Raw genomic sequence first — 12,984 nt, 5'->3', positions numbered from 1 at the left:
TTTTTGGGTTTATTACTTTCCGCCAATCTGAAAAAATATGAGCATTGTGGAGAACATGAGGCGAAGAAAGAGCACACTTGCACACTTTTCCTTCACACCGATAAGTTACTGCGTAAATTGAAAGTATTTTTCACATAGAAAAATGTTCTATTCATCAGTAACTTACCGTATTCAATAAGTTCACCTACAAAAAAAGAAGCTAAAAAAAAACATACAGATACTCATCTCAACGTTGTGGATGGTAAAATCCGCCTCTGTCTTCAGAACTGAAAAACATTCTAATGAGTTTTTTCTTTGTTTCGTTTTCAAACCTTTCGATAGATGTCAAAGGAATTGGATATCTATCGATTCATTAGATATTTTCTCAATTCTGAAGAGGGAGGCAGATCGTATCCTCTGAAACGGTACGGTAAGTATCTGTATATTTTATTACCTTTTTTTGATAGGCATATTTATTAAATACGACAATTACTAATAATTAGAATTTTTTTTGTGAAAAATAAATTGAATTTACGCAGAAACTACTCTTTTTACACCTTATTCTAATAAAATCACAATTATTATATTTTTTCGGATGAAAAAAACCAAAAAAAATCGATGAAAAATTCTTTAATTATTGTGACACAACAAAAAAATTAATATGTTATTTGGAAGCTGAAACAATTCTTTGAAATAATAAAAAAATGAATTTGCAGATTCGTATTATCCTTGCTTGGGTCAAATGTTCACGAAGTCAACCGACACTGTAAATGTAACGAATTAATTGAAAATTCAAAAATAAACTTGCCCTACTTAGCTCTCGAAAGCAGAATATACAAAGAGAACAGAATTAATAATCCTCTGACGCAAACGACATCGCACCGGTTTTGTACACCTACGTCAATAAATTCACGCACAAAATAATAATTGATATTGCTATTATCTTAAACCTACGGATTAGAGAAAATACACTGATTGATCTATTTTTTTGAATATTCCATTAGAACGTTAAATTCTAGTCATTTCTGCAAGGGTCGAATTATGTATTTTTATTTAAAATTGAGATATAAGTGAAAGGTGGGCTGAAAAATGCGTAGGCTAATGCACAGATGGTGCTACTAGTATTGAATCAATGATTTTTAGTTTAACGCTAACCTTTAAAATACCCATGTCTACTGGAAAACGTATATCTCAATTTAAATAATCGTGAAATAGCAGCAATAGTTTTTTGCGATCTTTCAAAAGCTTTCGATTGCGTGAGGATCATGAAATTCTGCTGCAAAAACTAGAAGTGTATAGCTTTAGAGATATATCTTTGAAATGGTTCAGATCATACCTGTCAGAACGTACTCAAAAAGTTACACTCCCGGACAACATATTCCATCTCCAGACAGTTACTTGTAGTGTTCCACAAGAATCGGTTCTAGACCCAATTCTCTTATATATTAACGACCTAGCCCGCATTAATATATACCTGCAGAAGTAACCCAATTCTCTGATGACACTACATTATTTTGGCATTGCAAGAATGAAAGGAACTACATGATATGATCAACAAGGATATTATAAAAATAAGACTGGTGTGATGCTAATCTCTTGTCATTTAATATCTCAAAAACTAGAATCATCACTCTCAAGTGCTCCATACTAGATATCTACCTGGGTACTCAATTAATAGAAATCAAAATGTCAGCAAAATTTCTGGGATTACAAATTGATGAAAATTTGGATTTTGAAGGTCACATAAATAACCTATGTAAAAAAATTCATCAGGATGCTTTGCACTCAGAGTATCAGCAAATGAATTGGACACTAATATGGCAAAAAAGCTGTACTTTGCTCTCATTGATTCCCATCTGAGATACGGTATCTGTTTTTGGGGAACGTGTTGCCAATAAATGTTTGATAAGGTGTTTGTACTATAAAAAAGAGGAGTTAGAAATACGTGTAGAGTTGGATTCAGGGATTCCTGTCGACCTTTATTCAGAAGGCATAAAATCTTGACCTTCCCTTCCATACTTGTATTGGAAATGGTATATCTGATGCAAAAAAAATATAGGACGGAAATTTTCATTTTACCACGACGAAATACCAGAAATAAGTTCAATATAAGTTTACCGATTCCAATATCATCAAAAATTGAGAGGTCTTTCATTTGCTAGTTGAGATCAAAGGTATAACATGTATATACCACTAAATTTAGAAAGTCTGTAAAAAAGCTTCTGATTTCAAAGGCCTATCATTCTTAAGACGAGTTCTATTCAGACAGAAATTTAAATTATATAAACGATTAATTTTTATTATTGTGTTTCTGAACCTGGTATTTAAACTATGTGACTTTTTCAACTTTTTGTTTGGCTTTGAACTGCATAGTTGAAAATGTTTACGAAGTAGATACTTACTTTTATTTTCTATGCATTCACTTTCATATGTATATGCTTTATAGTTTTTATATTCTCATATTTACATTTATGCGTTGTATAAGAATATTCATTATTATTTATTTCAATATGTAGCATATATATTTTTATTTTCTGGCTACTTTTTCACCCAAAAATTCTGAAATCACCAAATGTTCAAGTACTACTTTTAATTTGTATAACTTATATTCTTTAAAATAATAACACTTTGACAATGATATTTTATCTTCGACAATATCTTTCAAGTTGTGTATATTTTATTTCTTAGAATAGTAACACTTCATCAATGAGATTTATCGACAATAAAGTACATTTTGATTTGATTTGGTGTGATAAATGTCACAGCTATCGGACTATCAGTTTGTGAGATAGATCATTTTGAGTGAAGCAACTTTTGTTAGTTTCAAGAAAATTGATAAAAAGGAATTTCATGTATTGATAAAGCATCGCATTTTGGCAAGAAAAACTGTTGAAGCTGAGGCTTGGCTTGAAAACAGTATACGGACTTTGCATCAGAAAAATAAACGTTAAAAAGTGTTTTTCTGAGTTCAAACGAGGTGAAATGAGCATCGAGGACGATTCACGCAGTGGACGTCCCAAGGAGGATGTTACCGACGAAAACAAAAAAGTCCACAAAATAATTTTGGACAACCGCAAAGTGGAGTTAATCAAGATAGCTGTGGCTCTAAAGATATCAAAGGAATATGTAGAACATATCGTTCATGAACATTTGGGTATGCGAAAGCTCACAATCGACCAAAAACAACAACGAATTTATGATTCTGAGCAGTGTTTGAAGTTGTTCCACAATAAAAACCCGAATTTATGCGTCGATATATGACAATGGGTGAAACATGGCTCCATCATTTCACATCAGAATCAAAACGATCGTTATCTGGCGCCCAGTTGCCATCTTGAAAGTTTCATCTGTCAATTTCACTTCAAAATAAAGTATTTATGCATTTATTTCATTATCCCAAATTTCAACTTTTTGAATTGACCCGTTCAAAAAATAAAAGGGGGGACATTAAAGAAATGCAGTGTATATTAAATATTAATATTTCCTTTTATGAGAATAAAACAAAAATGTTTTCAAGATTTTTCGAATGAAAGATGTGGAGATATTTTAATGTTCTATAATTACCACTAAATTATTACCGCGAGTTAAAAAAAGTCACAATATATTATAAATAATTTCAAAAGCCCTTGGCTATTTTTTTATTGCTCTTCAAAGATAATTCGTCTCTGGAAATGAATTCAATTGTCTCGTAGGTCAAAGGGCCACCGCTCACAAATTATTTAATAACTCTTGTAATCGAATTGTGGTCGGCAATGGGGATTCCTTGGAGACGAAAAGAAACCAGATGTCGATAGGAGTTTCGAGTGAGATGACGTGAAGCGGTATAAAAAATAAATGAGTTTCGAACGCGAATGAAATGTTAAGATAATCTAAAAATATAACAAAATGAGCGTATTTTATATACGGACCTATTCAATGCAGAATTCATTGATGGTAAGAGATGGAGAATTGGATAAAATATTTGGAGGTTTTTTTGGTCAAATGAGTCTTGGAAGACCAAAAGAAAAACCTACTGAACACAGCAAAAAAAAAGTTGCAGAATAAAAATAAGGTATTCAAGAAATACAAGAGATAAAAAAGGATAATAAACTTGAAATAAACAGGTCCATAGAATAGGAAAATGATAATTCGTGGACAAGATTCGTATGCAAGTAATGCTGAAATGAAATAAAAATCTATTCTGTATATTCTGTAGTATACTGAAAGAGCTGAAAATAAAATTTAAAATGTAATTGAAAAACGAATGCCAAAATAATCTGAGGAAAAATTAAACAAATATTTCGAGTTCCCAATGGAATATGAAGTCTAGAAGAAACAAGAGTAATAAAATTTAAAAATAGAAAAAACCATAACCAAATTAATACGAAGAAAAATTACTGGGGAAGGTTTACGTTATACCACAAAGTATTAAGCATATAAGAGAAAATCTAATGAAAAACATGAAACATATCGTTAACAATAATAGTAATAATAATATTAATAATAGAGTCAGAGTCAGAAAACTCATAAAAGTTTGGGTTTTGTTGACAAAGCAGGCTTGAGAACTAAAACAATCTGAAACGTTAACATAAAGGTCAAGAATTTAAAACAAGATATTAATATGGCTAGTACACTTCAAAAAGTTTATGGTAAAAATCTGTGATGAAAAATTTTATATGTTGACAAAACAGGCTTAAGAACTAAAACAATCAGAAACATTAAAATAAAGGTAATAATTAAAACAAGATATTAATATGGCTCAAACACACTTCAAAAAGTCTGTGATGAAAAATTTTATAAGTTGGAATTATAAGTTGCGAAGTCATCCGAAACAAATTCCTCAATAGTATAATAAGCTTTATCTAACAGAAGTTTTTTTTACTCTTTTTCGAAACTGATTGTAGCATATTAACTTCCTGATTGAAAGGGTGAGATGAAATATTTTTTGCTATTATACAGAATCTAATTTTTAGTTTGTGCTGTTGACGGGATAGGAAGGGGAATATTGAATGTGATCGAGTGGCATAACTCTGAGTTGAGTTCAAGATGTTATCTTTGTGCTTTTGATGCATTAGGCAGACTGTTTCTAAAATAAAGAGGCAGTAAACTGTTAAGATTTGATGAGCTGAAAAAAAGGAGCTTACAGGAATCTTGCACTCTAGTTCTGGTAATAAATCTCACTGCTCTTTTTTGTATTGTGAAAACTTGACTCTCACTGCTCTTTTTTGTATTGTGAAAACTTGACTCGTTAAGTTTTGACAGCTGCTCCCCCAGAAACAAATTCCGTGCCGCAAGTGGGATTCGAAAAGTGCAAAGTATGCTTTTCTAGCAGAGTGATAGTCCAAAGAGTTAGAGATAGAACTTATCGCATAACAATACTACATGGATCAATAAGTCCCGAGACTAACCCAGAGATGGCGCTCTTAGTAAACCAGTAACCACGTCTTTCTAGAGTACTAACCTTTGCTTGAAACGTGTCGAAATTTTAAGTCGATCGGACCAGAAACAGCTGAGTTATCGAGGTTAGAGTAAAGTCGTTTTGTAGTTTGTTTAAAAAATGGAAAAAACCGAGTTTCGTGTTCTGATAAAACATTGTTTTTTATGGGTAAAAACACCGTGCAAGCGAAAGAATGGATTGAAAAATGTTACCCGGACTCTTGTCCATCAAAAGCAACGATTTGTCGGTGGTTTGCCGAGTTTAAACGTGGTCGTACCGACACAAATGACGCAGAACGCTCGGGTAGACCTGTGGAAGCTGTTACACCGGAAAATGTGAGTGAAGTGACAAAAATTGTAATGAAAGATCGTAAAGTGAAGCTCCGTGAGATTGCGGAGATGACACAGATATCATATGGAAGTGTATTTACTATCCTTCATGAAAAATTGAGCATGAAAAAGGTTTTTTCTAAGTGGGTGCCGCGATTGCTTTCGATGGAACAAAAACAGCAACGAGTCGGTGATTCAGAAAGCTGTTTATCGCTATTTACTCGCAACAAAAAAGATTTTTTGCGTCGTTACGTGACCATGGACGAAACATGGATACATCACTATACTCCAGAGTCAAAGCGGCAGTCATCTGAGTGGCGCACAGCTGGCGAAAGCCGCCCGAAACGTCCGAAAACGCAGCAGTCAGCTGGCAAAGTGATGGCGTCAGTTTTTTGGGATGCGCATGGCGTGATTTTCATTGACTACCTCGAAAAAGGTAAATCGATCAACAGTGATTATTATATTGACTTACTGGTACGTTTGAAGGAGGAAATCGCAAAAAAAACGACCGCACATGCAGAGAAAAAAAAATCCTTTTTCACCAAGACAATGCACCTTGCCACAGGTCGATGAAAACAATGGCAAAATTAAACGAATTGGGCTTTGATCTGCTTCCCCACCCCCATACTCACCAGATTTAGCCCCCAGTGACTACTGGCTCTTTGCTGATCTTAAAAAAATGCTCCAGGGAAAAAGATTTGGCTCAAATGAGGAGGTCATCGCTGAAACTGAAACTTATTTTGAAGCGAAAGATACATTTTTTTATAAACATGGTATTGAAAAATTGGAAAAGCGTTGGAACCATTGTATCACCCTAAAAGGAGATTATGTTGATGAATAAAAAAAAAATTTGTAAAAAAAATGTTGTTTTCATTGTTAGTCTCGGGACTTATTGATCCATGTGTTAAATTGTCTTTATTTTTACCTTGGTGGAGTTTAGCTTACTCTATTCCACCACCCAACAAAATGAAATTGTTCAGATCAAGCGAATGCCATAGTATTAGAAGAATGCTTCCGATATATCAAATTAAGATCTGTCTCAAATTTTTAATTCTCAATTTTTTTAATGAAATCGGAAATATTATTCATAGCTTTCAAAATTTGCAAAATATACTTGTCAATTTTTCGACCTGGAGATCCGATTTGTTTCAGAGGATAATGGAAGTATTTTTTAAAAAAAGATTAATTTTTATAGTAAAAAGGCTTCTTGGCTTTTCACTTCTCCAGCATTGAACCCATGTGGAAGGCTTCCAAAGCCAGGAAAAAAATAACTACAATTTTAATTAGTTATAATGACTTTTTTTCAACTCATACACAGACATTTCTTTCAGATGCAAACTAGAAGAAAAAACCCTTCCAAAACAATTAGTTTCGCATGAAGGAAAAAGTCCTTTCGAAACAACTACTTTTATATGAACGTTGAATTAAATGAAAATCACTATGAGCGCGCTATGAGCTATGCGGACGCGAATGTACGATGTTCGCTGCCGCTCTAGATGTAGCTAGAATAGTGCTACCAACTTCGATGGAATTCCGGCGAATTTTCTACCGGATTCGATTACGATATATAAACGCTAGCCACGAGCATATCGACACAGCCAAGTGGAAGTTACAGTGCGGTACGCGAAGCGATCTAGTAAGGCGATAGACATTTGAATAATAGTTGAAGTTTTAGTTGAAGTGTTTGTTGTATTTAAAGTGAAATAAAGGTAACTTTGATTATTCAGTGTAGTCAATTATTGGTTAACCCATCATCCTCAACGGTGTTCATCGAAGTTTCGAAACTAAGCATTCATTACTTTCGGTCGGTTGGTCGGTAGCCGGGCGGTTCGACGAAAGTGCTTTGTTCACTCACTCAAATCAACCGCCGTGTTGGTCGCTGGTTCAAACCCCAGGCTGAATCGTCCAACCCGTGTCGAGTCACACGTTAAAAGGTAAGACCCTGTTAGTCCTTAGCTCGCACAAGTTTTGACTTCAGAGGGTTGTCGTTCGTAGAGGGCGATAGCTGATTAATGAAAAAACATATTTTAAACATATTTTTTTGTAATCAGTTAAAAGAAGTGATAGATCTATTGAATTAATTGTAACTCCCAGTCATAAGCACATCACAGGCAATTAAGAGGCGGATAAACTTGCAACACAAAGAAAAAATGCCCAACTGACTATTCTTCCTCAAGTGAATTATATCTTTATTTCAAGTAAGAGCTTTGCATTAGATGGACTGCTGAATATAAATTAATGGGACAGTACAAAGATTCTAACTACTTTACGACTGTACCTGAACTTCAGAAATAAACTCTGATCACTACTGCGAGCAGATCAAGGCGCAATTATTGTTTGGCCATGGAACACCTCCACAAGATAAAATTCAAAGACCGTGATAGTTATGACTGTGGCCTCAGTCAGAATTTATGGCATATATTTTTCAGCTGTCTGCCCAATCAAAATAAAATACATCTTGGTGCATGACTTACGAGGTGCCTTGCAATGAAAGCTGCAGTAAAAGAGAGGTGAGAAGGGGTTAATTGAAATGTTTTTCAAATTTACACCTTTCCCATTTTTTTATTTGACGCGATTGGGGAAGTACAGGTTTGCATACAAATATTAAATTATCAGTTTTATGATTTTGGAAAATTTCAGCTTTGGATTCTATAGCAATGACCAGATCTAGTACTGGAATTGGTTTTGTAGTACCTGCAAACTTTAATCATTTTGTTAATACAAGTCATATTTCATAATCCATTCTCTACAAAAAAAATTAACTGAATAAATTTACAAGAATAGTCTTTTGTTGGAATATTCAGACACCACATGAATAATCGCAAAAATAAAAAATATCGAGAATAATATTCAACATCACTGAATCGCGAGGAATATTGAGAATAGTATCTGAATGCACCAACAGGTCGAGTTGGTTTGCGGTTCATTAACAATCAACTTACGTTATAGCATAACGACGCTGATTTCCCATTTGAAAACATCTGTCCATCAGGTTATTTTTAGGTCGTTATGTCACGAAAATAAATTGATAAGATTGGAGTTCGCGAGCGAGACATAACAAACAACAATACTTTATTCAGGAACCTGCCTACCAAAATTTGGCGTGTCCGCCAACGACTGCACAAAATGATAAATTAGTTTTGAGGTATATATTTCACCTGGCAGTGATTTATGAATGAAATTTGATTAAATTTTCGATAGTTTAACACGATGAGGACTCTACGAGTGACTACAACCTACAATAGAGTAAGGAGATCTTGGAGGTTCTAACGAAGGTTGTCGTGGATATTCATATTGCTCTCATTCACGAACCCTGGGTCTACGAGGACAAAATTATGAGATTTGGAAGAGACCGAACCTCAGAAATCCGATGAACATGTATGACTATCCAAAAAATATACTTTCGTTCCTGCCACAATTTCAGTGGCAGAAACTTAAACGATGATCAAAATACAGACGGTCAGTGACGTAAGCTCTGAGGAAATCAACATTAGATATCTACCTTACCATCAAGGAGGTGAGCATTCACTACAGTTTATAATGGAAAACAACCTAAACACAGACACTTTCATATTTGAATAACTTTAAAACCTGAGTCCATATTCTGAACCACATCCTTCTCAAAAACAAATTGGCCAAATTTTTTCTCTACTCGTTTTATTGAGGGTTCTATTTATTTACAGAGAATGCATAGTCATTATTTTAAAATATCTACCATCTGAATAATTATAAGCACAACTCACCTTGTAGTTGCTACTTTGCATCCAAGGTAACAGTCCGTCTACGAAAAGGCCTATGTCTTGGCAAACTATAGAGTTAGACGGTTCCGCCAGAAACGCCAAAAGGTCTACTCCCAGCTGTTGCCTGAATTTGGTATCAGGCTTCGACAAGTGGACGAGGAATCCATCCAGGTCCTTTGGACGAGGTTGCGCCATGGTGGCTACACTAAAAAAGAAATAAAATAGTGTTATAATAAAATGCAGTTATCCATGACAATAAGTATACAGTGTGTCCAAGATAAGGATCCTAAGCATGGGAATCTCAGTACCTGTTGGAGATACAGCTTAGGTTAAATTAGGAAAAAGTTGTGTTCTTTAAAGCTTATTTACATGCCGTTTAGAAACTTGAAGAATTTTCATGGCCTGCTGAGATATTTGGGAAAAACGAGAATTTGACAATATCAATTTTATTTTTTTCTGACTTTATTTGAAAAGATATCAAAAAACGAATAATACTTTTTCATTGACACTTTTAAGGTACTACACGATGGTATTTTTAGATTTTATATCCGACGTTTCGTTTTCAAAAAACCATCATCAACTTTATTTTTTTAATCAGCCCGAAAAAAAAGTACACCCTGTATCTGATTCCATTTTTTATTACGAATTCAACGATGTAACACATGCCATTGTTTTCTTTTTAGTTTAAGGGAAAATTGCATTTTTTCTATTTTTAAAATGTATTTTTAAGTAGGTTAATAATGATTTTTTTAAAGTAATGAAAACAACAAAGAAATTAACGCATCTTTTATTTAATTCAAAGGAGGTGTTCAAACAGGTTTCCGTTATTTTCCAAACATAAGTATGATCTTCTAACTGTAGAACTTAAAACATCACGTAACATCTCTGGTGTAATACTGTTAAATGCGACAGTTACACATTCTCGTAACTGCTGTTCAGTTTCAAAAGAATGTTGGTAAACCCGGTTTTTAACAAAACCCCATATGAAGAAGTCCAGAGGAGTTAAGTCAGGGGATCGCGCTGGCCAAGACACTTCACTAAAGGTTCCAATCCACCTTCCAGGAAATCGCTGCGAAAGATACTCTCGAACTTGTCTAGAATTATGTGCAGGAGCACCGTCTTGTTGAAACCAACAGTTATTGACCTGTGCCAGAGGTAAATTATCTAAACCGTCTTCTACATAGTTTTGCAATAAATGATGGTATCGTTTGGCGGTCAAAGAATTATAGTAAAAAAACGGACCTAGTATTTTAGTTCCTAAAATTGCACACCACATATTAAACCCAAAACGTTCTTGATGTCTTGATATTTTCTTAACACGCGGATTTTGCTGAGCCCAGTAATGCGTATTGCGGCGGTTGAAGATACCATTATTAGTGACCATACTTTCGTCGGACCATATTATTTTTGAAGGGAAATTATAATCTTCTTCACACGCGCGTGTATACCATTCGCAAAAATTTCGGCGCCGTTCGAAATCCCCTGGTTTAAGTCCTTGGCAAATCCTAAATTTATAGGGGTGATATCTATTTTTACGCAAAATAAATTGAGCTGTGGATTTGGCTACTCCTACATTATTTTCGATTTGCCTTGTTGATATTTCAGGGTTCTCAACAACTGCTTGTAAAACATTATTTTGGGCTTCTTCTGAAGATTCCTTTTTTCGAGATAAAACAGGCTTTTTAAATGAACCATATTCTTTTAAATTTCGAGCCAGCTCTAAGAAAATGGACTTACATGGCTGCTTTCTTTCTGGATATGTATTAAGATACATTGCTGCTGTATTTACAGTATTTTTGTGGCACAAAATGTAGCATGTTAGCATATCAAACTTTTCTTCATGGCTATAATACTCACCCGGCATATTCGACGATAAAAACATAATATTATCTATTCAACAATAAACAATAATAACGACAACAGTAACAATAACTCTAAAAACAACAACTCGACAAACAGGCTAACGACAATTACTATTTTATCGTGTAATTAAATAATATTTGACAGGCTCGGTGACAGTTATTTACGTCAAAGCATTTGTTTGCAACGCCTACTTGAAGATTTTTTAAAAATAGAAAAAATGTAATTTTCCTTTAAACTAAAAAGAAAACAATGGCATGTGATACATCGTTGAATTTGTGATAAAAAATGGAATCAGATACAGGGTGTGCTTTTGTTTCGGGTCATATAAAAAAATAAAGTTGATGATGGTTTCTTGAAAACGAAACGTCGGATATAAAATCTAAAAATACCGTCGTGTAGTACCTTAAAAGTGCCAATGAAAAAGTGTTATTCGTTTTTTGATATCTTTTCAAATAAAGTCAGAAAAAAATAAAATTGATATTGTCAAATTCTTGTTTTTCCCAAATATCTCAGCAGGCCATGAAAATTCTTCAAGTTTCTAAACGGCATGTAAATAAGCTTTGAAGAACACAACTTTTTCCTAATTCAACCTAAGCTGTATCTCCAACAGGTACTGAGATTCCCATGCTTAGGATCCTTATCTTGGACACACTGTATAATGTTCACTAAAGGATTGGTTGAAAAATAAATTTTGTTAATGAATATTGGAGAATATTAGAAAGAATCTTGTTGGTTCAGGATGCTTGAAAATATTCTACGTTCGTGTTTATGTGAATGCTGCTATAGATTTACCAAATTTCTTCCGAAGTTAAAATATGAATTTCATCATCACAAATGAGCGGGCCACACCAAACTTTCATAAAATTATTATTGTTTTCTTAGCTTAAACAGCGGAAAATTGAATGAGTTAACTTTTGACAACGAGAACATTCCAATAGGTTTGCAATACTCTCTCAATTGACTGATTAAATTGTAATATCGTAGACTCTTAAGCACTCGATTTTTACAAGTGCGAAATCAAAATTCCTAGATTGAAGTCTAAATTTTAAGATTGAAGTCGGAATTTTAAGATTGAAAGTCGGTATTTTAAGATTGAAAATCGGAACTTTAAGATTGAAAATTTGAATTTTATTATTAAAAGTAGGAATGCCAAAATTGAAAGTCGAAATTTCAAGGTAAAAGTTGAAATTTCGAGGTTCAAGTGGGAAGTTTGATGTTAACATCGGAATTTTGAGTTTGAAATTGGGATTTCGAGATTAGCGTGGGAATTTTGAGGTCAAAATAGGAATTTCAAGGTGAAAGTAGAAATTTCAAGGCTAAATGGAGTCAGAATTTCGAGATTAAAATAGGGAATTTCGAGTTTGCAGTCTGAATTTTAAAATTGAAGTCGAAATTCGTGTTCAAAATCAAAATAACGGGTAAAACAAAATTTAAAACCGTGTATCATTTCTACGCAGCGTTGTTCATTCAAGAGCAGTAATCAAAAAATGTAAAAGTCCTTTAAAAATGTAGTGAAGATGAATAAAGTTTACTATCATAGTTGAATGCACAATGAACTGTTCACTAAGGAGCTAAACGAAATCACTTTTTTCCGAAATACATTCCCAAAACCTGTTTGTTAACACTGCAAATTCGAATGTTATCACTTGTACTGTAC

At 33.8% G+C, this 12,984-nt stretch overlaps 1 protein-coding gene across 4 annotated transcripts in view; it reads right to left on the bottom strand.

The window, feature by feature from the left end:
• chb (CLIP-associating protein) overlaps positions 1 to 12,984 on the bottom strand; it is a 130,174-nt gene that overhangs the window by 95,851 nt on the left and 21,339 nt on the right. For all 4 annotated transcript variants that reach the window (XM_074179822.1, XM_074179825.1, XM_074179823.1 and 1 more), the window contains exon 2: positions 9,468 to 9,669. In XM_074179822.1, the coding sequence (XP_074035923.1) occupies positions 9,468 to 9,659 (192 nt within the window). In that variant the 5' untranslated portion in view covers positions 9,660 to 9,669. The remainder of the gene's footprint in view (positions 1 to 9,467; positions 9,670 to 12,984) is intronic.

Source organism: Leptinotarsa decemlineata, unplaced genomic scaffold (genome assembly GCF_025532065.1).
Source record: "Leptinotarsa decemlineata unplaced genomic scaffold, Ldec_3_MD MMD2_tig00026282_RagTag_RagTag, whole genome shotgun sequence".
Taxonomy (NCBI): Eukaryota; Metazoa; Arthropoda; class Insecta; order Coleoptera; family Chrysomelidae; genus Leptinotarsa; species Leptinotarsa decemlineata.
The sequence above is the reverse complement of the archived record's forward strand: the minus strand, read 5'-3'. Positions and strand labels throughout refer to the sequence as shown.